Raw genomic sequence first — 27,822 nt, 5'->3', positions numbered from 1 at the left:
AAACGGACCACCCAATTCATAAACAAACACCGTCCCGCGGGTGGGCAAACGTAGAAGGATGGTGGGACGATCTCAAAGCAAAACGGCTGGTGACCTCACCAAGAAAACAAGTAGAATTTAACAAGAGTAAATCAAACAACATATCACCAATCACTTAACTTCTAATAAACTGCGATTTCTCGAGAAGACCTGGCGCAGCGCCCACAAATCGCTCTCCCGAACCGTCCGCTGCCAGCCGCTTCAACGGACGCAGGAAGGCGCGCCGATCTCCCGTCTCACGGCGTCGCAGCTCGCGCCGGCCAGACCGACGTCGTGGGTTGACTCCTGTTGCTCTCGTGTCGGCCGCGAAGCCACTACCCCTCGCTACACGGCGCGGCCCACTGGACTCACGTGGCGACCTCACATGCGCCGACGCTCAAGACGGACAAGTCATCTTGTGTCTCAGTGCGCGACCGACCAACCGGTCGATCCAACAGCCAATGACCTCTGCCTGAGCAAACTCGAGCAGACTGGCGGCCTAACGCGCAGACTCTGATGCAGGAACTCAGCCCCGACCGGGCGACCACTCGCTGAGTTCTCTTACTGGAGGAGTAGCAATACTCTCGCTTTGCCGGCTTTAAAGGCTGATCCGAACGACAGACATCTAGCACTCCGAACGACAGACGAGAGACGGACTAGCAAGCTGGGGACGAGAGACTGACCCAGACTGACCCACTGGCGAGTTCATAGCGCCCCTTAAATGCACCTGAACAGGCAACCAGAGGGAGACACGAAAGCTGCGATTGCCACAGCGGCGCCACCACCAGAAACGGAGGGCGACTGCTTCACACCATGCGCTGCGGCGCGCTCTTCAAAATAGCAATTTTTACCACGACTCAAGAATGTATACAATAATGTTCAAAAATCAGGAGGGATGCGTTTCAAAATCGTATGAATAATCGATAGACCACTGTGCGCAGAGTGCTAAGGCACCTTGTGAAACAAGGTTTCTTTCTTCAAGAAAATGAATTTGGCGCCCCCTGAACTTGCCGCTCGGGGCAGATACCGCGGTTTACAATTTCAAATGAGACTCGTCCGACTAGGCGACATGTCGCTGGTCTCAACAGTCCAACGTCGGTGTTGACGGGCCCAGACGAGGGTTTGTGTCGTGCAATCAGCAAGGGTACAGCCAGCCGGACATCAAATCTCCGACATCGCCGCGGCCGGAAAAAGATCCTGCAAGAACGGGACCGACGACGACTGAAGAGAATCGTTCAGCGTGACAGAAGTGCAACCCTTCCGCAAATTGCTGCAGATTTCAGTGCTGGGCCATCAGTAGCTGTCATTATGCGATCTGTTCAACGAAACACCATCGATATGGGCTTTCGGAGCCGAAGACGCACTCGTGTACCCTTGATGACTGCACGACACGAAGCTTTACGCCTCGCCTGGGCCCGTCAAGACCGAAATTGGAGTGTTGATGACTCGAAACTTGTTGCGTGGTCCGACAGGTCTCGTTTCAAATTGTATCGAGTGAATGGAGGTGTATAACCTGATAATTCCATGGACTCTGCTTGTCAGCAGGGGACTGTGTTGAAGCTTGTGAAGGCTCTGTAATGGTGTGGGGCGTGTGCAGTTGGAATGATATGGGACCACTGATACGTGTAGATACGACTCTTATAGATGACACGTGTAAGTATCCTGTCTCATCACCTGCATCCTTTCGTATCCATTGTGCATTCCGACGGACTTGGGCAATTCCAGCAGGACAATGTGACTTTTATATATTTTAACTAACTCCTTAGATTATCTTAGATAATCACTTGATACATAAATTTACTGAAGTTCTTTCAATTACAATTGGTATAAACCTGTGGTTTGCTCCACAGATTTCTGAGCATTGTCCGAAAAATAATCCAGGTCGGTTTATTGTAAATATTCCTTGATTTTGTCGGCCTGATGTGACACCCCGCACGTCCAGAATTGCTACAGAGTGGCTCCAGAAACACTCTTCTGAGTTTAAACACTTCCGCTAGCCACCAAATTCCCCAGACATGAACATTTTTGAGCATGTCTGGGATCTTTGCAGCGTGCTGGTCAGAACTCCATCCCCTCGTACTGTTACGGACTTATAGACAGCTTTGCAGCATTCATGGTGTCAGTTCCCTCCAGCACTACTTCAGACATTAGTCGAGTCCATGCCACGTCGTGTTGCGGCACTTTTGCGTGCTCGCAGGGAACCTACACGATATTAGGCAGATGTACCAGTTTCTTTGGCTGTTGAGAGTGTAACCAATGTATAGTATGATAATAGCGAAGACTACAGAAGGAGAACAGACACATCATTGACCGGACGGACAGTTCATAAATTTGTGAAAAAGAGGGGGGTTTGAGAGAGATTTGAACACGGATCCCTCGATTTCCAGTCCAGCACAGTGACCACTGAACGACGGCGCATGGTGCTTACTTTTGGCTCTATGTTGCATATCGTTTTTGAGCTTGGGCCGTTCACCGTTTCTGTTTACCTTCCTTTTTCATACTGAAGTAAAACTTCTCCCAGTTTTCATGCTACATATCTGTTCACATTTTGACGAGCTATCCACTGGGGCGTCTTACTATTAAATCTGAGGGGCGAGTAGGTGGGGGGATGGGGCGCCGTGCGGTGCTTCCCTTGTTAGCATGAGTGGCAGCAAACAGATCTCGGATTATCTGAGCGGACAGCACGAGAATTCCATCTCCATCAGTAATAACGTTGAGTGTCAGTGGACAAAATTCAAGGGCATCGTACAATTCGCTTTAATAGACAGATGTATGAGACAGGCGAAATACCCTCAGACTTCAAGAAGAATATAATAATTCCAATCCCAAAGAAATCAAGTGTTGACAGATGTGAAAATTACCGAACTATCAGTTTAATAAGTCACAGCTGCAAAATACTAACACGAATTCTTTACAGATGAATGGAAAAACTGGTAGAAGTCGACCTCGGGGAAGATCAGTTTGGATTCCGTAGAAATATTGGAACACGTGAAGCAATACTGACCCTACGACTTATCTTAGAAGCTAGATTAAGGAAAGGCAAACCTACGTTTCTAGCATTTGTATACTTAGAGAAAGCTTTTGACAATGTTGACTGGAACACTCTCTTTCAAATTCTGAAGGTGGCAGGGGTAAAACACAAAGGCTATTTACAATTTGTACAGAAACCAGATGGCAGTTATAAGAGTCGAGGGACATGAAAGGGAAGCAGCGGTTGGGAAAGGAGTGAGACAGGGTTGTAGGCTCTCCCCGATGTTATTCAATCTGCATATTGAGCAAGCAGTGAAGGAAACGAAAGAAAAATTCGGAGTAGGTATTAATATCCATGGAGAAGAAATACACACTTTGAGGTTCGCCGATGACATTGTAATTCTGTCAGAGACAGCAAAGGACTTGGAAGAACAGTTGAACGGAATGGATAGTGTCTTGAAAGGCGGATGGAAATCAACAAAATCAAAACGAGGATAATGGAATGTAGTCGAATTAAGTCGGGCGATGCTGAGGGAATTAGATTAGCAAATGAGACACTTAAAGTAGTAAAGGAGTTTTGCTATTTGGGGAGCAAAATAACTGATGATGGTCGAAGTAGAGAGGATATAAAATATAGACTGGCAATGGCAAGGAAAGCGCTTCTAAAGAAGAGAAATTTGTTAACATCGAGTATAGATATAAGTATCAGGAAGTCGTTTCTGAAAGTATTTGTATGGAGTGTGGCCGTGTTTGGAAGTGAAACATGGACGATAAATAGTTTGGACAAGAAGAGAATAGAAGCTTTCGAAATGTGGTGCTAAAGAAGAATGCTGAAGATTAGATGGGTAGATCACGTAACTAATGAGGAGGTATTGAATAGGATTGGGAGAAGAGAAGTTTGTGGCACAACTTGACTAGAAGAAGGGATCGGTTGGTAGGACATGTTCTGAGGCATCGAGCGATCACCAGTTTGGTACTGGAGGGCAGCGTGGAGGGTAAAAATCGTAGAGGGAGACCAAGAGCTGAATACACTAAGCAGATCCTGAAGGATGTAGGTTGCAGTGGGTACTGGGAGATGAAGAGGCTTGCACAGGATAGAGTAGCATGGAGAGCTGCATCAAACCAGTCTCAGGACTGAAGACAACAACAACAACGACAACATCAACAGACAAGTACGTGTCGAGCAAAGTTGTGAGGGATGAGAGGGACCCGCCGTGGTTCGAAAACCACGTTAGAAACTGCTATGCAACCAAAGAGACCTTCACTGCAAATTTAAAGTGGCGAAAGCCTCATAGGCAAACAGAAATTTTAAAAAGCCAAAATTAGCGAAATCAGAGCTATGCATGAAACTTTCAATGAATTCAGAAGTTAATTTCTGTGTACCGACCTGACAAAAAACCCAAAGATGTTTTGGTTTATGTTAAATCAGTAAATGGATCGAAGCCATCTATCCAGACACTCTGTGACTGTAATGGTACTGAAACAGAGGATGACAGAGAGAAGGCTGAAGTGGGAAAGGTCTTTTTCGAAAACTGTTTCAGAGAGGACTCTCGCACTGCAGTGCTTCCGGCACCGCACGAATGTTAAAATTAGCACTGCACGAATGTTAAATTGAGAGGTATCGAAATAAGTGACCACGGATTAGAAAAGCAACTGAAATCGCTCAACGGAGGGAAGGCTGACAGGATACCAATTCGATTCTATACAGAGTATGCGAAAGAACTTGCCTCTCATCTGGCAGCAGTATACCGTGTGTCTTTGGGGGGGGGGGGGGGGGAGTGCTCCTGATCTACATCTACCTGGATACTCTGCAAATCACATTTAAGTGCCTGGCAGAGGGTTCATCAACCACCTTCACAATTTTCTATTATTCAAATTTCGTATAGCGCGCGGAGTGAACAAACGCCTGTATCTTTCCGTACGAGCTCTGATTTCCCTTATTTTATCGTGGTGACCGTATCTCCCTATGTAGGTCGGTGTTAAATTCGCATTTTGAGGAGATAGTTGGTGATTGGAACCTAATGATGTGCAGCCCAAATCCTGTATTATTTCTGTGACACTCTCCCATATTTCGCGATAATACAAAACGTGCTGCCTTTCTTTGAACTTTTTCGATGTACTTAGTCATTCCTATCTGGTAAGGATCCCACACCGCGCAGCAGTATTCTAAAAGAGGACGGACAAGCGTAGTGTAGGCAGTCTCCTCAGTAGATCTGTTACATTTTCTAAGTGTCCTGCCAGTAAAACGCAGTTTTTGATTAACCTTCCCCACAACATTTTCTATCTGTTCCTTCCAGTTGTTTGTAATTGTAATTCCTTGGTATTTAGATGAATTTACGTCCTTTAGATTTGACTGATTTATCGTGTAACCGAAGTTTAACAGTTCCTTTTAGTACTCACGTGGATGACCTCACACTTTTTGTTATTTAGGGTCAACTGCCACTTTTCGCACCATTCTGATATTTTTTCTAAATCGTTTTGCAGTTTGTTTTGATCTTATGATGACTTTATTAGTCGATAAACGACAGCGTCATCTGCAAACAACCGAAGACGGCTGCTCAGATTGTCTCCCAAATCGTTTATATGGATAAGGAAGAGCAGAGGGTCTTTAACACTCCCTCGGGGAACGCCAGAAATCACTTCCGTTTAACTCGTTGACTTTCCGTCAATTACTACGAACTGTGACCTCTCTGACAGGAAACCACAAATGCAGTCACATAACTGAGACGATATTCCATAAGCACACAATTTCACTACAAGCTGCTTGTGTGGTACAGTGTCACAAGCCTTCCGGAAATCCAGAAATACGAAATCGATCTGAAATCCTTGTCATTAGCATTCAGCACTTCATGTGAATAAAGAGCTAGTTGTGTTTCATATGAACGATGTTTTCTAAACCCATGTAGACCGTGTGTCAATAGACCATTTTCTTCGAGGTTATTCATAATGTTCGAACACACTATATGTTCCAAAATCCTGCTGCATATCGACGTTAATGGTTGTTGTTGTGGTCTTCAGTCCTGAGACTGGTTTGATGCAGCTCTCCATGCTATTCTATCCTGTCCAAGCTTCTTCATCTTCCAGTACCTACTGCAACCTACATCCTTCTGAATCTGTTTAGTGTATTCATCTCTTGGTCTCCCTCTACGATTTTTACCATCCACGCTGCCCTCCAATACTAAATTGGTGATCCCTTGATGCCTCAGAATATGCCCTACCAACCGACCCCTTCTTCTAGTCAAAATGCGCCACAAATTTCTCTTCCCTCCAATTCTATTCAATACCTCCTGATTAGTTATATGATCTACCCGTTAATGATATGGGCCTGTAATTTAGTGGATTACTCCTAACTGGAAAAAAGCACAGGTAATGCCAGTTTTCAAGAACGGTCGTCGAACAGACGCACAAAACTATAGGCCTACCTCTACGACGTCGGTCGGCTGTAGAATTCTGAAATATGTTTTATGCTTGCATGTTATGACACTTGTGGAGGCCGAAAATCTCCTCCTTAGGAACCAATATGGATTTTGAAAGCAACGATCACGTGAAACCCAGCTTGTTCGGTTCTCCATTCCAACATTTCTAATTATTCTTTCTAGAGATGTCCATCCCTCTTCAACTGAACTCTGTAGTGTTGCAGTCATTATCGTAGTACCTATAGGCTCACAGAAGTTCAAACACATATCATCATTCCTCCGTTCCTCAATATCCCACTTATTTCGATTTTGCTTCTTCCGGACAAGTCTCTTAAGCTTCAGTTGTCATTATTAAAATTTGCTATCTTGATAATGAGTCGAAAATGCTAATGATAGCATTTGAGTTCCCTGAGGCTGAAATACATACTGAAAAAATTTAAGTATATTACAGAGGTAAAACTGGTCGGCAAGGTGATGTTGGACTTATTGATATATAGATAAATAAATTGATTGGTTGGTGGCTATATTGATTGGTTAATTGAGTGGGTGGATGACTGTCTGAAATTTTGAAGGTTAGATTAATCGCACCAATGATTGATGAATCGACGATTGATTGATTGAAAAATGGTTGAGAGTCGCATTCATTTGTTAATCGATACTGATACTCGAGACAGTTAATTTACTTAGATTCAATAACAAATGCAATTCTCTTTTTGCAGGTGCTAGGGATGGGCCAGGCGTGGAAAGGGGGCAACATGAACTACGCAGGTGGAGGCTTCAAGGTGAACCTGCTGCGGGAGGAGCTCGAAAACCACAAGGACGACCCCGACAAGGTCATCATGTTCACTGACAGGTGAGCACCGTGGCTGCAAAGGGTGAGGACAGACCAAAAAACTGCCGGCTGCCCTCTGTGTGGGAAGCAGAGGCGTGGCATTCAGGGCTAACTGAGCGTGGGACCCCTACCGTCCGTACATCCCGAAGATAGTGTACAGGTAACACGAGGTAAAGTGGAAGTGTGGAAGTTGAAATCGAAAGAAGGTAGTTGAATTGGAAGGGCGCAAGTAGACATGGAAAGATGGAAGATTAGCCAGATAAAACGAGGTGAATAACAGATCGCATCACAGTGGACAAGCGACCATTTTTCACACATTTCTCTACGATTCTCAGAGAATGGGTGGCGATGCAGACTTGTTCTACGAATAGAGTCCAATCTGTTGTTTTAATCCCACAAAGACAAAATTAGCTCTCTGTTAGGCAGGACTGGACGCTGAGAGGCCTTGAAGGAGGCCACACTTGAACCACTGCCACAGTTAGTCATTACAAGGTCCAAGGGACTGTTTTGAGACCCAGGAAAGCTTCACTGAAGACCAGTAGAGAGTCTATTAAGGGTAACCACTCCACAAACAGACTGACTCCTACAATGCTAGGAGGTTTGCAGAGCTAAGAGCTCCCTTATATGGAATGACTTGCTGAGAAGCCGCGCGGGATTAGCCGAGCGGTCTGAGGCGCTGCAGTCGTGGACTGTGCGGCTGATCCCGGTGGAGGTTCGAGTCCTCCCTCGGGCATGGGTGTGTGTCCTTGGGATAATTTAGGTTAAGTGGTGTGTAAGCTTAGGGACTGATAACCTTAGCAGTTAAGTCCCATAAGATTTCACACACATTTGAACATTTTGAACTTGGTGAGAGTGTTATTAGAGGTAGAATTTCATATACATGACTGAAAATCCGTGTGTACACATTGCACAGCACCATTCAAGCTCATTTAAATAGTTTGTGCCTCTCTATGAGAATTCTATGTCTGCCTTCTTTGGGCCAAACAGAAAGTGACAAATAAGTGGGAAGGAGGGAATAAGAATGGAAGGAGGGGGTAGGGGATGAAGGAAGGGTCAACAGAAAGAGGAAGGGGCAATTTGAGAAGGGAGGAATTGGGAGTGGAGAAGGGTGGAAGTAGAAGTGGAGAGGGATGGAACTTGTACCAGAGAAGAATGGAAGTAGAAGTGCAGAATGGAGCAAGTAGAAGTGGAGAAGGGTGAAATTTGTAGTGGAGAAAAATGGAAATGGAAGTGTAGAAGGGAGCCAGTGGGGGTGGAGAAGGGGGAATTTGTAGCGGAGAAAAATGGAAGTAAGAGTGAAGAAGTGAGCAAGTGGAAGTGAAGATGGGTGAAAGTAGAAGTGGAGAAGGGAGTATATAGAAGTGGAGAAGTCTGCAAGTAGTATTGGAGAAGGGTGTAAGTAGAAGTGGAGAAGGATGGATGAAGAAGTAGAAGGCCAGTAACTGAAGTAGAAGTGTGGCAATTGAAGTGGATAAATGGAAGCTGAAGTTGGACTCGAAGTGTGGAAATTGAAGTGGAAAGATGGAATTTGAAACGGGAGGGTGGATGTAGAAGTGGATGGGCAGAAGTAAAAGTGGAAAGTGAAGTGTAAGAGTAAAGAAAGGAGGCAGAAAGTAGACAATAGAGATGGGAGCAAAAAAGGCTAGCAAAGAAAGAAGGGGGCAACAGGATGGACATACAGAGATGAAAGCAGGGTAGTGAGTGGAATGAAAGGAGAAAGTAGGAAAGTTAGTAGAATGAAACATGAAAGCAAAGAAGGAATAAACACGCAAATGAGAAAGCAGATAAGTGAGAAGAACGATAGAAGGAAGCAGACAAGACAGTAGAATGAAAAAAGGAATTAATTAAGTGAATAGAATGATAGAAGGAACCTGGAAATGAGGAGAATAAAAGGAAGGAAGCAAATAAGTGGGGAGAATTAAGGAAGAGAGCAGTGTTATGAGAAGGATGAAATATTGACTTAAGAAAGTGCACAGGAATGAAACGAAAGGGAAGTGAACAGGTAAATGAGAAGAGTGGGGGAAGAAGTGAAAGAAACAGTGGATACAGGGTAGGATGGATGAATAAGAGTATTAAAGAAATGAGGACAGTTTATAACAATACCATCTGCTACAGCTATACCATAACCTTAAAGTTAGAGGCAGGTCGTGAAATAAAACTATCTTGTTAAAGCAATTATGGTATAAAGCAATAGGACAGTGTTACCCTCTGAGAGGAATTTTGTTATGTTTTGTACCTAACGGAGGTAGCTTATCCGAAGTGAAAGTCAGAATTACGTAAATATTCAAACAGTAACAAACAATGATTTACTTATCCACACGGTTCAAAGAATAAAAAAACGGTCGCCAGCCTAATTAGGCGTGAGAATGATTAACATTTTTGTTTAAGAAAGTGGGTATGAGTAACTTTAACGGACAAACACAAACTATATTTTGCCACACACGAGTGCAATGAACTCTGACACCTGCATATATTAACGTTAAGTTTGGAGTTGACAGCTAGAGCAGAACAGATAACGATACACACTACTATCTTCAGGGCTTAGTCAAACTGAGTGGTTTCAATAATATTATTATTACAGTGCACTTTAGAATCAAAATTTGAACATAGGTTCGATATTACTTTTCAAACATATTCCTATCTGAAATGAAACATAGATACGGTGTACAGCAAAATTAGTTATTGTGCGTAGATTAAGTCTCTAACTACTAAACAACTTTTTATTTTGAATTAAAATTAAATGGAGTGCACTAACAGATTACTTCTCACTGTCTTATGAATAAAGAAGTTACTGTTTTCATAGATAGTTGTCTTTCTATTAATCGTTATCTAGCATGGGATATTAGACAAACTGTGTATCTTGTTACACCATTATTATGCACTTTCAGTAGACAAGAGGAACCCAATATTGTACAGAATTTCACTTGAAAAGCAAGAGTAATTAAAACATTCTATAATTAAGTAACTTTGTGCATTTGAATTCTTTCAGTGGGGGGAGACCCTTAATCTTGACCACTGTAGCAGAGCAAACTAAACACACTTTCAATACACAAGAGAAACAAGTACTTAGCAAGCATGAACATATAACTCTCAACGGTTGCAGTTGTGAACTTTTACTGCAGTGAAACACAAATTTGAAATATTTGTAAGATCCTTTCAACAAACAATAGTAATTTTAGCACACTCTATTGCCATATTAATTGTAATAAGCCTTCAATAAAGTTGTTGTTGTTGTGGTCTTCAGTCCTGAGAATGGTTTGATGCAGCTCTCCATGCTACTCTATCCTGTGCAAGTTTCTTCTTCTCCCAGTACCTACTGCAACCTACGTCCTTCTGAATCTGCTTAGTGTATTCATCACTTGGTCTCCCTCTACGATTTTTACCCTCCACGCTGCCCTCCAATGCTAAATTTGTGATCCCTTGATGCCTCAGAACATGTTCTACCAACCAGTTCCTTCTTCTCGTCAAGTTGAGCCACAAACTCCTCTTCTCCCCAATTCTATTCAATACTTCCTCATTAGTTATGTGATCTACCCATCTAATCTTCAGCATTCTTCTGTAGCACCACATTTCGGAAGCTTCTATTCTCTTCTTGTCTAAACTATTTATCGGCCACGTTTCACTTCCATACATGGCTACACTTCATACAAATACTTTCAGAAACGACTTCCTGACACTTAAATCTATACTCGATGTTAACAAATTTCTCTTCTTCAGAAACGCTTTCCTTGCCATTGCCAGTCTACATTTTATATTCTCTCTACTTCGACCATCATCAGTTATTTTGCTCCCCAAATAGCAAAACTCCTTTACTACTTCAAGTGTCTCATTTCCTAATCTAATTCCCTCAGCATCACCCGATTTAATTCGACTACATTCCATTATCCTCGTTTTGATTTTGTTGATGTTCATCTTATATCCTCCTTTCAAGACACTGTCAATTCCGTTTAACTTCTCTTCCAAGTCCTTTGCTGTCTCTGACAGAATTACAATGTCATCGGCGAACCTCAAAGTGTTTATTTCTTCTCCATGGATTTTAATACCTACTTCGAATTTTTCTTTTGTTTTCTTTACTGCTTGCTCAATATACAGATTGAATAACATTGGGGAGAGGCTACAACCCTGTCTCACTCCCTTCCCAACCACTGCTTCCCTCGACTCTTATAACTGCCATCTGGTTTCTGTACAAATTGTAAATAGACTTTCGCTCCCTGTATTTTACCCTTGCCATCTTTAGAATTTGAAAGACAGTATTCCAGTCAACATTGTCAAAAGCTTTCTGTAAGTCTACAAATGCTAGAAATGTAGGTTTGCCTTTCCTTAATGTTTCTTCTAAGGTAAGTCGTAGGGTCAGTATTGCCTCACGTGTTCCAATATTTCTACGGAATCCAAACTGATCTTCCCCGAGGTCGACTTCTACCAGTTTTTCCATTCATCTGTAAAGAATTCGTGTTAGTATTTGGCAGCTGTGACTTATTAAACTGATAGTTCGGTAATTTTCACATCTGTCACCACCTGCTTTCTTTGTAATTAAGGACAGTCTTTGGAATAAAGGACACTCGGTAAATACTTTAGCGTGTGAGGGGCCCTAGGTGGATGTGTGACAGAGGATAAGTCACGGTAGGTACAAGAGTTCAATCAAATTTTATCTTATATTTGGGCACACTGTAACATCCTATGAGCTGATCCTTCACTGTACATTACAGTGATTGCGCAATGTGGTAGCATGTGCATGTTGGTAGATGGATTTGCAGGTAGAATTGATGGACTCTGTCATTTCTTGGCAGCGGTAATAGATACCAATTTCAGAATAGTTCCAGCTCTTTATCCATCCATCCGAGGCATTGGAGAGCGTCAGGAAAAGCCTCTCTCAGAACCAGCACAATACACAACTTTTACATGAGCAGTTCATAGTTTGGTAGCTCGTCCCCGACTGACTCTCGGTTCCACCTTTCTAACTGTGCCCACCACATTTTGCGCGCGCTATACAGTTCCGTTCCCGAGGGGAAGCACAACACTTTAAATAACTAAGAACCCTAAGTGAAGGTCATCAGTTCACATAACAGCGACCAAACATATTAAATAAAACAGAATATTTGCATATATTGGTAGTTCTACACAAAGTTATTCACACACAAACTACAGTCATATACAGTAAGTACAGTAAGCATCAAGGGACCACCAAATTAGTATTGAAGGGCAGCGTGGAAGGTAAAAATCGTAGAGGGAGACCAAGAGATGAATACACTAAGCAGATTCAGAAGGATGTAGGTTGCAGTAGGTACTGGGAGATGAAGAAGCTTGCACAGGATAGAGTAGCATGGAGATCTGCATCAAACTAGTCTCAGGACTGAAGAGCACAACAACAACAACAACAACAACACAGTAAGTTTTGTCTCCCTCCAATTGAGACAATTTAAATATCACATATACTACATTGCATAGAATCAAACCATGACATCAAAGTTTTTACAAAGAAACGAGTATTACAATTTTGTGTTATCGATTCAATCAAACAACATTTACAGAAGCTCAACGATGTAACATTAAACAGAACAAAAATAAATCAGCAGAGCTTTAGTGCTATGGTGTTAGAAGCTGAGGAAGGGTGTGCATTGGCGCTGTGTGTGTGTGTGTTGCAGCTACGACGTGGTGGTGCTGGCAGACCCGGAGCGCATCCTGGATCAGTTCGAGCGGACTGGGGCGCGCGTGCTGTTCTCTGCGGAGGGCTTCTGCTGGCCCGACGAGGCCCTGGCCGTGCAGTACCCCACCATCACCCGCGGCAAGCGCTTCCTCAACTCCGGCGGTGAGTTCACACCCTCTCTCATCCTATCCTAGGGTCTGTCATCTCAGCTGCCATACGGGGGATCGTCATCATCATCATCATTTAAGACTGATTATGCCTTTCAGCGTTCAGTCTGGAGCATAGTCCCCCTTATAAGATTCCTCCATGATCCCCTATTCAGTGCTAACATTGGTTCCTCTTCTGATGTTAAGCCTATTACTTCAAAATCATTCTTAACCGAATCCAGGTACCTTCTCCTTGGTCTGCCCCGACTCCTCCTACCCTCTACTACTGAACCCATGAGTCTTGGGTAACCTTGCTTCTCCCATGCGTGTAACATGACCCCACCATCACCCGCGGCAAGCGCTTCCTCAACTCCGGCGGTGAGTCCACACCCTCTCTCATCCTATCCTAGGGTCTGTCATCTCAGCTGCCATACGGGGGATCGTCATCATCATCATCATTTAAGACTGATTATGCCTTTCAGCGTTCAGTCTGGAGCATAGTCCCCCTTATAAGATTCCTCCATGATCCCCTATTCAGTGCTAACATTGGTTCCTCTTCTGATGTTAAGCCTATTACTTCAAAATCATTCTTAACCGAATCCAGGTACCTTCTCCTTGGTCTGCCCCGACTCCTCCTACCCTCTACTACTGAACCCATGAGTCTTGGGTAACCTTGCTTCTCCCATGCGTGTAACATGACCCCACCATCACCCGCGGCAAGCGCTTCCTCAACTCCGGCGGTGAGTCCACACCCTCTCTCATCCTATCCTAGGGTCTGTCATCTCAGCTGCCATACGGGGGATCGTCATCATCATCATCATTTAAGACTGATTATGACTTTCAGCGTTCAGTCTGGAGCATAGTCCCCCTTATAAGATTCCTCCATGATCCCCTATTCAGTGCTAACATTGGTTCCTCTTCTGATGTTAAGCCTATTACTTCAAAATCATTCTTAACCGAATCCAGGTACCTTCTCCTTGGTCTGCCCCGACTCCTCCTACCCTCTACTACTGAACCCATGAGTCTTGGGTAACCTTGCTTCTCCCATGCGTGTAACATGACCCCACCATCACCCGCGGCAAGCGCTTCCTCAACTCCGGCGGTGAGTCCACACCCTCTCTCATCCTATCCTAGGGTCTGTCATCTCAGCTGCCATACGGGGGATCGTCATCATCATCATCATTTAAGACTGATTATGCCTTTCAGCGTTCAGTCTGGAGCATAGTCCCCCTTATAAGATTCCTCCATGATCCCCTATTCAGTGCTAACATTGGTTCCTCTTCTGATGTTAAGCCTATTACTTCAAAATCATTCTTAGCCGAATCCAGGTACCTTCTCCTTGGTCTGCCCCGACTCCTCCTACCCTCTACTACTGAACCCATGAGTCTTGGGTAACCTTGCTTCTCCCATGCGTGTAACATGACCCCACCATCACCCGCGGCAAGCGCTTCCTCAACTCCGGCGGTGAGTCCACACCCTCTCTCATCCTATCCTAGGGTCTGTCATCTCAGCTGCCATACGGGGGATCGTCATCATCATCATCATTTAAGACTGATTATGCCTTTCAGCGTTCAGTCTGGAGCATAGTCCCCCTTATAAGATTCCTCCATGATCCCCTATTCAGTGCTAACATTGGTTCCTCTTCTGATGTTAAGCCTATTACTTCAAAATCATTCTTAGCCGAATCCAGGTACCTTCTCCTTGGTCTGCCCCGACTCCTCCTACCCTCTACTACTGAACCCATGAGTCTTGGGTAACCTTGCTTCTCCCATGCGTGTAACATGACCCCACCATCACCCGCGGCAAGCGCTTCCTCAACTCCGGCGGTGAGTCCACACCCTCTCTCATCCTATCCTAGGGTCTGTCATCTCAGCTGCCATACGGGGGATCGTCATCATCATCATCATTTAAGACTGATTATGCCTTTCAGCGTTCAGTCTGGAGCATAGTCCCCCTTATAAGATTCCTCCATGATCTCCTATTCAGTGCTAACATTGGTTCCTCTTCTGATGTTAAGCCTATTACTTCAAAATCATTCTTAGCCGAATCCAGGTACCTTCTTTTTGGTCTGCCCCGACTCCTCCTACCCTCTACTACTGAACCCATGAGTCTTGGGTAACCTTGCTTCTCCCATGCGTGTAACATGACCCCACCATCACCCGCGGCAAGCGCTTCCTCAACTCCGGCGGTGAGTCCACACCCTCTCTCATCCTATCCTAGGGTCTGTCATCTCAGCTGCCATACGGGGGATCGTCATCATCATCATCATTTAAGACTGATTATGCCTTTCAGCGTTCAGTCTGGAGCATAGTCCCCCTTATAAGATTCCTCCATGATCCCCTATTCAGTGCTAACATTGGTTCCTCTTCTGATGTTAAGCCTATTACTTCAAAATCATTCTTAGCCGAATCCAGGTACCTTCTCCTTGGTCTGCCCCGACTCCTCCTACCCTCTACTACTGAACCCATGAGTCTTGGGTAACCTTGCTTCTCCCATGCGTGTAACATGACCCCACCATCACCCGCGGCAAGCGCTTCCTCAACTCCGGCGGTGAGTCCACACCCTCTCTCATCCTATCCTAGGGTCTGTCATCTCAGCTGCCATACGGGGGATCGTCATCATCATCATCATTTAAGACTGATTATGCCTTTCAGCGTTCAGTCTGGAGCATAGTCCCCCTTATAAGATTCCTCCATGATCCCCTATTCAGTGCTAACATTGGTTCCTCTTCTGATGTTAAGCCTATTACTTCAAAATCATTCTTAACCGAATCCAGGTACCTTCTCCTTGGTCTGCCCCGACTCCTCCTACCCTCTACTACTGAACCCATGAGTCTTGGGTAACCTTGCTTCTCCCATGCGTGTAACATGACCCCACCATCACCCGCGGCAAGCGCTTCCTCAACTCCGGCGGTGAGTCCACACCCTCTCTCATCCTATCCTAGGGTCTGTCATCTCAGCTGCCATACGGGGGATCGTCATCATCATCATCATTTAAGACTGATTATGCCTTTCAGCGTTCAGTCTGGAGCATAGTCCCCCTTATAAGATTCCTCCATGATCCCCTATTCAGTGCTAACATTGGTTCCTCTTCTGATGTTAAGCCTATTACTTCAAAATCATTCTTAGCCGAATCCAGGTACCTTCTCCTTGGTCTGCCCCGACTCCTCCTACCCTCTACTACTGAACCCATGAGTCTTGGGTAACCTTGCTTCTCCCATGCGTGTAACATGACCCCACCATCACTCGCGGCAAGCGCTTCCTCAACTCCGGCGGTGAGTCCACACCCTCTCTCATCCTATCCTAGGGTCTGTCATCTCAGCTGCCATACGGGGGATCGTCATAATCATCATCATTTAAGACTGATTATGCCTTTCAGCGTTCAGTCTGGAGCATAGTCCCCCTTATAAGATTCCTCCATGATCCCCTATTCAGTGCTAACATTGGTTCGTCTTCTGATGTTAAGCCTATTACTTCAAAATCATTCTTAGCCGAATCCAGGTACCTTCTCCTTGGTCTGCCCCGACTCCTCCTACCCTCTACTACTGAACCCATGAGTCTTGGGTTACCTTGCTTCTCCCATGCGTGTAACATGACCCCACCATCACCCGCGGCAAGCGCTTCCTCGACTCCGGCGGTGAGTCCACACCCTCTCTCATCCTATCCTAGGGTCTGTCATCTCAGCTGCCATACGGGGGATCGTCATCATCATCATCATTTAAGACTGATTATGCCTTTCAGCGTTCAGTCTGGAGCATAGTCCCCCTTATAAGATTCCTCCATGATCCCCTATTCAGTGCTAACATTGGTTCCTCTTCTGATGTTAAGCCTATTACTTCAAAATCATTCTTAGCCGAATCCAGGTATCTTCTCCTTGGTCTGCCGCGACTCCTCCTACCCTCTACTACTGAACCCATGAGTCTTGGGTAACCTTGCTTCTCCCATGCGTGTAACATGACCCCACCATCACCCGCGGCAAGCGCTTCCTCAACTCCGGCGGTGAGTCCACACCCTCTCTCATCCTATCCTAGGGTCTGTCATCTCAGCTGCCATACGGGGGATCGTCATCATCATCATCATTTAAGACTGATTATGCCTTTCAGCGTTCAGTCTGGAGCATAGTCCCCCTTATAAGATTCCTCCATGATCCCCTATTCAGTGCTAACTTTGGTTCCTCTTCTGATATTAAGCCTATTACTTCAAAATCATTCTTAGCCGAATCCAGGTACCTTCTCCTTGGTCTGCCCCGACTCCTCCTACCCTCTACTACTGAACCCATGAGTCTTGGGTAACCTTGCTTCTCCCATGCGTGTAACATGACCCCACCATCACCTGCGGCAAGCGCTTCCTCAACTCCGGCGGTGAGTCCACACCCTCTCTCACCCTATCCTAGGGTCTGTCATCTCAGCTGCCATACGGGGGATCGTCATCATCATCATCATTTAAGACTGATTATGCCTTTCAGCGTTCAGTCTGGAGCATAGTCCCCCTTATAAGATTCCTCCATGATCCCCTATTCAGTGCTAACATTGGTTCCTCTTCTGATGTTAAGCCTATTACTTCAAAATCATTCTTAACCGAATCCAGGTACCTTCTCCTTGGTCTGCCCCGACTCCTCCTACCCTCTACTACTGAACCCATGAGTCTTGGGTAACCTTGCTTCTCCCATGCGTGTAACATGACCCCACCATCACCCGCGGCAAGCGCTTCCTCAACTCCGGCGGTGAGTCCACACCCTCTCTCACCCTATCCTAGGGTCTGTCATCTCAGCTGCCATACGGGGGATCGTCATCATCATCATCATTTAAGACTGATTATGCCTTTCAGCGTTCAGTCTGGAGCATAGTCCCCCTTATAAGATTCCTCCATGATCCCCTATTCAGTGCTAACATTGGTTCCTCTTCTGATGTTAAGCCTATTACTTCAAAATCATTCTTAACCGAATCCAGGTACCTTCTCCTTGGTCTGCCCCGACTCCTCCTACCCCCTACTACTGAACCCATGAGTCTTGGGTAACCTTGCTTCTCCCATGCGTGTAACATGACCCCACCATCACCCGCGGCAAGCGCTTCCTCAACTCCGGCGGTGAGTCCACACCCTCTCTCACCCTATCCTAGGGTCTGTCATCTCAGCTGCCATACGGGGGATCGTCATCATCATCATCATTTAAGACTGATTATGCCTTTCAGCGTTCAGTCTGGAGCATAGTCCCCCTTATAAGATTCCTCCATGATCCCCTATTCAGTGCTAACATTGGTTCCTCTTCTGATGTTAAGCCTATTACTTCAAAATCATTCTTAACCGAATCCAGGTACCTTCTCCTTGGTCTGCCCCGACTCCTCCTACCCTCTACTACTGAACCCATGAGTCTTGGGTAACCTTGCTTCTCCCATGCGTGTAACATGACCCCACCATCACCCGCGGCAAGCGCTTCCTCAACTCCGGCGGTGAGTCCACACCCTCTCTCACCCTATCCTAGGGTCTGTCATCTCAGCTGCCATACGGGGGATCGTCATCATCATCATCATTTAAGACTGATTATGCCTTTCAGCGTTCAGTCTGGAGCATAGTCCCCCTTATAAGATTCTTCCATGATCCCCTATTCAGTGCTAACATTGGTTCCTCTTCTGATGTTAAGCCTATTACTTCAAAATCATTCTTAACCGAATCCAGGTACCTTCTCCTTGGTCTGCCCCGACTCCTCCTACCCTCTACTACTGAACCCATGAGTCTTGGGTAACCTTGCTTCTCCCATGCGTGTAACATGACCCCACCATCACCCGCGGCAAGCGCTTCCTCAACTCCGGCGGTGAGTCCACACCCTCTCTCACCCTATCCTAGGGTCTGTCATCTCAGCTGCCATACGGGGGATCGTCATCATCATCATCATTTAAGACTGATTATGCCTTTCAGCGTTCAGTCTGGAGCATAGTCCCCCTTATAAGATTCCTCCATGATCCCCTATTCAGTGCTAACATTGGTTCCTCTTCTGATGTTAAGCCTATTACTTCAAAATCATTCTTAACCGAATCCAGGTACCTTCTCCTTGGTCTGCCCCGACTCCTCCTACCCTCTACTACTGAACCCATGAGTCTTGGGTAACCTTGCTTCTCCCATGCGTGTAACATGACCCCACCATCACCCGCGGCAAGCGCTTCCTCAACTCCGGCGGTGAGTCCACACCCTCTCTCACCCTATCCTAGGGTCTGTCATCTCAGCTGCCATACGGGGGATCGTCATCATCATCATCATTTAAGACTGATTATGCCTTTCAGCGTTCAGTCTGGAGCATAGTCCCCCTTATAAGATTCCTCAATGATCCCCTATTCAGTGCTAACATTGGTTCCTCTTCTGATGTTAAGCCTATTACTTCAAAATCATTCATAACCGAATCCAGGTACCTTCTCCTTGGTCTGCCCCGACTCCTCCTACCCTCTACTACTGAACCCATGAGTCTTGGGTAACCTTGCTTCTCCCATGCGTGTAACATGACCCCACCATCACCCGCGGCAAGCGCTTCCTCAACTCCGGCGGTGAGTCCACACCCTCTCTCACCCTATCCTAGGGTCTGTCATCTCAGCTGCCATACGGGGGATCGTCATCATCATCATCATTTAAGACTGATTATGCCTTTCAGCGTTCAGTCTGGAGCATAGTCCCCCTTATAAGATTCCTCCATGATCCCCTATTCAGTGCTAACATTGGTTCGTCTTCTGATGTTAAGCCTATTACTTCAAAATCATTCTTAGCCGAATCCAGGTACCTTCTCCTTGGTCTGCCCCGACTCCTCCTACCCTCTACTACTGAACCCATGAGTCTTGGGTTACCTTGCTTCTCCCATGCGTGTAACATGACCCCACCATCACCCGCGGCAAGCGCTTCCTCGACTCCGGCGGTGAGTCCACACCCTCTCTCATCCTATCCTAGGGTCTGTCATCTCAGCTGCCATACGGGGGATCGTCATCATCATCATCATTTAAGACTGATTATGCCTTTCAGCGTTCAGTCTGGAGCATAGTCCCCCTTATAAGATTCCTCCATGATCCCCTATTCAGTGCTAACATTGGTTCCTCTTCTGATGTTAAGCCTATTACTTCAAAATCATTCTTAGCCGAATCCAGGTATCTTCTCCTTGGTCTGCCGCGACTCCTCCTACCCTCTACTACTGAACCCATGAGTCTTGGGTAACCTTGCTTCTCCCATGCGTGTAACATGACCCCACCATCACCCGCGGCAAGCGCTTCCTCAACTCCGGCGGTGAGTCCACACCCTCTCTCATCCTATCCTAGGGTCTGTCATCTCAGCTGCCATACGGGGGATCGTCATCATCATCATCATTTAAGACTGATTATGCCTTTCAGCGTTCAGTCTGGAGCATAGTCCCCCTTATAAGATTCCTCCATGATCCCCTATTCAGTGCTAACTTTGGTTCCTCTTCTGATATTAAGCCTATTACTTCAAAATCATTCTTAGCCGAATCCAGGTACCTTCTCCTTGGTCTGCCCCGACTCCTCCTACCCTCTACTACTGAACCCATGAGTCTTGGGTAACCTTGCTTCTCCCATGCGTGTAACATGACCCCACCATCACCTGCGGCAAGCGCTTCCTCAACTCCGGCGGTGAGTCCACACCCTCTCTCACCCTATCCTAGGGTCTGTCATCTCAGCTGCCATACGGGGGATCGTCATCATCATCATCATTTAAGACTGATTATGCCTTTCAGCGTTCAGTCTGGAGCATAGTCCCCCTTATAAGATTCCTCCATGATCCCCTATTCAGTGCTAACATTGGTTCCTCTTCTGATGTTAAGCCTATTACTTCAAAATCATTCTTAACCGAATCCAGGTACCTTCTCCTTGGTCTGCCCCGACTCCTCCTACCCTCTACTACTGAACCCATGAGTCTTGGGTAACCTTGCTTCTCCCATGCGTGTAACATGACCCCACCATCACCCGCGGCAAGCGCTTCCTCAACTCCGGCGGTGAGTCCACACCCTCTCTCACCCTATCCTAGGGTCTGTCATCTCAGCTGCCATACGGGGGATCGTCATCATCATCATCATTTAAGACTGATTATGCCTTTCAGCGTTCAGTCTGGAGCATAGTCCCCCTTATAAGATTCCTCCATGATCCCCTATTCAGTGCTAACATTGGTTCCTCTTCTGATGTTAAGCCTATTACTTCAAAATCATTCTTAACCGAATCCAGGTACCTTCTCCTTGGTCTGCCCCGACTCCTCCTACCCCCTACTACTGAACCCATGAGTCTTGGGTAACCTTGCTTCTCCCATGCGTGTAACATGACCCCACCATCACCCGCGGCAAGCGCTTCCTCAACTCCGGCGGTGAGTCCACACCCTCTCTCACCCTATCCTAGGGTCTGTCATCTCAGCTGCCATACGGGGGATCGTCATCATCATCATCATTTAAGACTGATTATGCCTTTCAGCGTTCAGTCTGGAGCATAGTCCCCCTTATAAGATTCCTCCATGATCCCCTATTCAGTGCTAACATTGGTTCCTCTTCTGATGTTAAGCCTATTACTTCAAAATCATTCTTAACCGAATCCAGGTACCTTCTCCTTGGTCTGCCCCGACTCCTCCTACCCTCTACTACTGAACCCATGAGTCTTGGGTAACCTTGCTTCTCCCATGCGTGTAACATGACCCCACCATCACCCGCGGCAAGCGCTTCCTCAACTCCGGCGGTGAGTCCACACCCTCTCTCACCCTATCCTAGGGTCTGTCATCTCAGCTGCCATACGGGGGATCGTCATCATCATCATCATTTAAGACTGATTATGCCTTTCAGCGTTCAGTCTGGAGCATAGTCCCCCTTATAAGATTCTTCCATGATCCCCTATTCAGTGCTAACATTGGTTCCTCTTCTGATGTTAAGCCTATTACTTCAAAATCATTCTTAACCGAATCCAGGTACCTTCTCCTTGGTCTGCCCCGACTCCTCCTACCCTCTACTACTGAACCCATGAGTCTTGGGTAACCTTGCTTCTCCCATGCGTGTAACATGACCCCACCATCACCCGCGGCAAGCGCTTCCTCAACTCCGGCGGTGAGTCCACACCCTCTCTCACCCTATCCTAGGGTCTGTCATCTCAGCTGCCATACGGGGGATCGTCATCATCATCATCATTTAAGACTGATTATGCCTTTCAGCGTTCAGTCTGGAGCATAGTCCCCCTTATAAGATTCCTCCATGATCCCCTATTCAGTGCTAACATTGGTTCCTCTTCTGATGTTAAGCCTATTACTTCAAAATCATTCTTAACCGAATCCAGGTACCTTCTCCTTGGTCTGCCCCGACTCCTCCTACCCTCTACTACTGAACCCATGAGTCTTGGGTAACCTTGCTTCTCCCATGCGTGTAACATGACCCCACCATCACCCGCGGCAAGCGCTTCCTCAACTCCGGCGGTGAGTCCACACCCTCTCTCACCCTATCCTAGGGTCTGTCATCTCAGCTGCCATACGGGGGATCGTCATCATCATCATCATTTAAGACTGATTATGCCTTTCAGCGTTCAGTCTGGAGCATAGTCCCCCTTATAAGATTCCTCAATGATCCCCTATTCAGTGCTAACATTGGTTCCTCTTCTGATGTTAAGCCTATTACTTCAAAATCATTCATAACCGAATCCAGGTACCTTCTCCTTGGTCTGCCCCGACTCCTCCTACCCTCTACTACTGAACCCATGAGTCTTGGGTAACCTTGCTTCTCCCATGCGTGTAACATGACCCCACCATCACCCGCGGCAAGCGCTTCCTCAACTCCGGCGGTGAGTCCACACCCTCTCTCACCCTATCCTAGGGTCTGTCATCTCAGCTGCCATACGGGGGATCGTCATCATCATCATCATTTAAGACTGATTATGCCTTTCAGCGTTCAGTCTGGAGCATAGTCCCCCTTATAAGATTCCTCCATGATCCCCTATTCAGTGCTAACATTGGTTCCTCTTCTGATGTTAAGCCTATTACTTCAAAATCATTCTTAACCGAATCCAGGTACCTTCTCCTTGGTCTGCCCCGACTCCTCCTACCCTCTACTACTGAACCCATGAGTCTTGGGTAACCTTGCTTCTCCCATGCGTGTAACATGACCCCACCATCACCCGCGGCAAGCGCTTCCTCAACTCCGGCGGTGAGTCCACACCCTCTCTCACCCTATCCTAGGGTCTGTCATCTCAGGTGCCATACGGGGGATCGTCATCATCATCATCATTTAAGACTGATTATGCCTTTCAGCGTTCAGTCTGGAGCATAGTCCCCCTTATAAGATTCCTCCATGATCCCCTATTCAGTGCTAACATTGGTTCCTCTTCTGATGTTAAGCCTATTACTTCAAAATCATTCTTAACCGAATCCAGGTACCTTCTCCTTGGTCTGCCCCGACTCCTCCTACCCTCTACTACTGAACCCATGAGTCTTGGGTAACCTTGCTTCTCCCACGCGTGTAACATGACCCCACCATCACCCGCGGCAAGCGCTTCCTCAACTCCGGCGGTGAGTCCACACCCTCTCTCACCCTATCCTAGGGTCTGTCATCTCAGGTGCCATACGGGGGATCGTCATCATCATCATCATTTAAGACTGATTATGCCTTTCAGCGTTCAGTCTGGAGCATAGTCCCCCTTATAAGATTCCTCCATGATCCCCTATTCAGTGCTAACATTGGTTCCTCTTCTGATGTTAAGCCTATTACTTCAAAATCATTCTTAACCGAATCCAGGTACCTTCTCCTTGGTCTGCCCCGACTCCTCCTACCCTCTACTACTGAACCCATGAGTCTTGGGTAACCTTGCTTCTCCCATGCGTGTAACATGACCCCACCATCACCCGCGGCAAGCGCTTCCTCAACTCCGGCGGTGAGTCCACACCCTCTCTCATCCTATCCTAGGGTCTGTCATCTCAGCTGCCATACGGGGGATCGTCATCATCATCATCATTTAAGACTGATTATGCCTTTCAGCGTTCAGTCTGGAGCATAGTCCCCCTTATAAGATTCCTCCATGATCCCCTATTCAGTGCTAACATTGGTTCCTCTTCTGATGTTAAGCCTATTACTTCAAAATCATTCTTAACCGAATCCAGGTACCTTCTCCTTGTTCTGCCCCGACTCCTCCTACCCTCTACTACTGAACCCATGAGTCTTGGGTAACCTTGCTTCTCCCATGCGTGTAACATGACCCCACCATCACCCGCGGCAAGCGCTTCCTCAACTCCGGCGGTGAGTCCACACCCTCTCTCACCCTATCCTAGGGTCTGTCATCTCAGGTGCCATACGGGGGATCGTCATCATCATCATCATTTAAGACTGATTATGCCTTTCAGCGTTCAGTCTGGAGCATAGTCCCCCTTATAAGATTCCTCCATGATCCCCTATTCAGTGCTAACATTGGTTCCTCTTCTGATGTTAGGCCTATTACTTCAAAATCATTCTTAACCGAATCCAGGTACCTTCTCCTTGGTCTGCCCCGACTCCTCCTACTCTCTACTACTGAACCCATGAGTCTTGGGTAACCTTGCTTCTCCCATGCGTGTAACATGACCCCACCATCACCCGCGGCAAGCGCTTCCTCAACTTCGGCGGTGAGTCCACCCCCGCTCTCACCCTATCCTAGGGTCTGTCATCTCAGCTGCCATACGGGGGATCGTCATCATCATCATCATTTAAGACTGATTATGCCTTTCAGCGTTCAGTCTGGAGCATAGTCCCCCTTATAAGATTCCTCCATGATCCCCTATTCAGTGCTAACATTGGTTCCTCTTCTGATGTTAAGCCTATTACTTCAAAATCATTCTTAACCGAATCCAGGTACCTTCTCCTTGGTCTGCCCCGACTCCTCCTACCCTCTACTACTGAACCCATGAGTCTTGGGTAACCTTGCTTCTCCCATGCGTGTAACATGACCCCACCATCACCCGCGGCAAGCGCTTCCTCAACTCCGGCGGTGAGTCCACACCCTCTCTCACCCTATCCTAGGGTCTGTCATCTCAGCTGCCATACGGGGGATCGTCATCATCATCATCATTTAAGACTGATTATGCCTTTCAGCGTTCAGTCTGGAGCATAGTCCCCCTTATAAGATTCCTCCATGATCCCCTATTCAGTGCTAACATTGGTTCCTCTTCTGATGTTAAGCCTATTACTTCAAAATCATTCTTAACCGAATCCAGGTACCTTCTCCTTGGTCTGCCCCGACTCCTCCTACCCTCTACTACTGAACCCATGAGTCTTGGGTAACCTTGCTTCTCCCATGCGTGTAACATGACCCCACCATCACCCGCGGCAAGCGCTTCCTCAACTCCGGCGGTGAGTCCACACCCTCTCTCACCCTATCCTAGGGTCTGTCATCTCAGCTGCCATACGGGGGATCGTCATCATCATCATCATTTAAGACTGATTATGCCTTTCAGCGTTCAGTCTGGAGCATAGTCCCCCTTATAAGATTCCTCCATGATCCCCTATTCAGTGCTAACATTGGTTCCTCTTCTGATGTTAAGCCTATTACTTCAAAATCATTCTTAACCGAATCCAGGTACCTTCTCCTTGGTCTGCCCCGACTCCTCCTACCCTCTACTACTGAACCCATGAGTCTTGGGTAACCTTGCTTCTCCCATGCGTCTAACATGACCCCACCATCACCCGCGGCAAGCGCTTCCTCAACTCCGGCGGTGAGTCCACCCCCGCTCTCACCCTATCCTAGGTTCTGTCATCTCAGCTGCCATACGGGGGATCGTCATCATCATCATCATTTAAGACTGATTATGCCTTTCAGCGTTCAGTCTGGAGCATAGTCCCCCTTATAAGATTCCTCCATGATCCCCTATTCAGTGCCAACATTGGTTCCTCTTCTGATGTTAAGCCTATTACTTCAAAATCATTCTTAACCGAATCCAGGTACCTTCTCCTTGGTCTGCCCCGACTCCTCCTACCCTCTACTACTGAACCCATGAGTCTTGGGTAACCTTGCTTCTCCCATGCGTGTAACATGACCCCACCATCACCCGCGGCAAGCGCTTCCTCAACTCCGGCGGTGAGTCCACACCCTCTCTCACCCTATCCTAGGGTCTGTCATCTCAGCTGCCATACGGGGGATCGTCATCATCATCATCATTTAAGACTGATTATGCCTTTCAGCGTTCAGTCTGGAGCATAGTCCCCCTTATAAGATTCCTCCATGATCCCCTATTCAGTGCTAACATTGGTTCCTCTTCTGATGTTAAGCCTATTACTTCAAAATCATTCTTAACCGAATCCAGGTACCTTCTCCTTGGTCTGCCCCGACTCCTCCTACCCTCTACTACTGAACCCATGAGTCTTGGGTAACCTTGCTTCTCCCATGCGTGTAACATGACCCCACCATCACCCGCGGCAAGCGCTTCCTCAACTCCGGCGGTGAGTCCACACCCTCTCTCACCCTATCCTAGGGTCTGTCATCTCAGCTGCCATACGGGGGATCGTCATCATCATCATCATTTAAGACTGATTATGCCTTTCAGCGTTCAGTCTGGAGCATAGTCCCCCTTATAAGATTCCTCCATGATCCCCTATTCAGTGCTAACATTGGTTCCTCTTCTGATGATAAGCCTATTACTTCAAAATCATTCTTAACCGAATCCAGGTACCTTCTCCTTGGTCTGCCCCGACTCCTCCTACCCTCTACTACTGAACCCATGAGTCTTGGGTAACCTTGCTTCTCCCATGCGTGTAACATGACCCCACCATCACCCGCGGCAAGCGCTTCCTCAACTCCGGCGGTGAGTCCACACCCTCTCTCACCCTATCCTAGGGTCTGTCATCTCAGCTGCCATACGGGGGATCGTCATCATCATCATCATTTAAGACTGATTATGCCTTTCAGCGTTCAGTCTGGAGCATAGTCCCCCTTATAAGATTCCTCCATGATCCCCTATTCAGTGCTAACATTGGTTCCTCTTCTGATGTTAAGCCTATTACTTCAAAATCATTCTTAGCCGAATCCAGGTACCTTCTCCTTGGTCTGCCCCGACTCCTCCTACCCTCTACTACTGAACCCATGAGTCTTGGGTAACCTTGCTTCTCCCATGCGTGTAACATGACCCCACCATCACCCGCGGCAAGCGCTTCCTCAACTCCGGCGGTGAGTCCACACCCTCTCTCACCCTATCGTAGGGTCCGTCATCTCAGCTGCCATACGGGGGATCGTCATCATCATCATCATTTAAGACTGATTATGCCTTTCAGCGTTCAGTCTGGAGCATAGTCCCCCTTATAAGATTCCTCCATGATCCCCTATTCAGTGCTAACATTGGTTCCTCTTCTGATGTTAAGCCTATTACTTCAAAATCATTCTTAACCGAATCCAGGTACCTTCTCCTTGGTCTGCCCCGACTCCTCCTACCCTCTACTACTGAACCCATGAGTCTTGGGTAACCTTGCTTCTCCCATGCGTGTAACATGACCCCACCATCACCCGCGGCAAGCGCTTCCTCAACTCCGGCGGTGAGTCCACACCTTCTCTCACCCTATCCTAGGGTCTGTCATCTCAGGTGCCATACGGGGGATCGTCATCATCATCATCATTTAAGACTGATTATGCCTTTCAGCGTTCAGTCTGGAGCATAGTCCCCCTTATAAGATTCCTCCATGATCCCCTATTCAGTGCTAACATTGGTTCCTCTTCTGATGTTAAGCCTATTACTTCAAAATCATTCTTAACCGAATCCAGGTACCTTCTCCTTGGTCTGCCCCGACTCCTCCTACCCTCTACTACTGAACCCATGAGTCTTGGGTAACCTTGCT

The 27,822-nt window shown here is 46.7% G+C and overlaps 1 protein-coding gene across 1 annotated transcript in view; it reads left to right on the top strand.

Annotated features, from left to right (window-relative positions):
• Window positions 1-27,822, top strand: part of LOC126427387 (procollagen-lysine,2-oxoglutarate 5-dioxygenase) — a 460,163-nt gene that overhangs the window by 137,136 nt on the left and 295,205 nt on the right. The window contains exons 3-4 of the mRNA XM_050089740.1: window positions 7,124-7,257; window positions 12,879-13,042. Coding sequence (XP_049945697.1) covers window positions 7,124-7,257; window positions 12,879-13,042 — 298 coding nt within the window. The remainder of the gene's footprint in view (window positions 1-7,123; window positions 7,258-12,878; window positions 13,043-27,822) is intronic.

This window comes from Schistocerca serialis, chromosome 11 (assembly GCF_023864345.2).
Source record: "Schistocerca serialis cubense isolate TAMUIC-IGC-003099 chromosome 11, iqSchSeri2.2, whole genome shotgun sequence".
In the NCBI taxonomy this organism is placed as follows: Eukaryota; Metazoa; Arthropoda; class Insecta; order Orthoptera; family Acrididae; genus Schistocerca; species Schistocerca serialis.
Note: the sequence above shows the minus strand (reverse complement) of the source record. Positions and strands in the feature narration are given on the sequence as shown.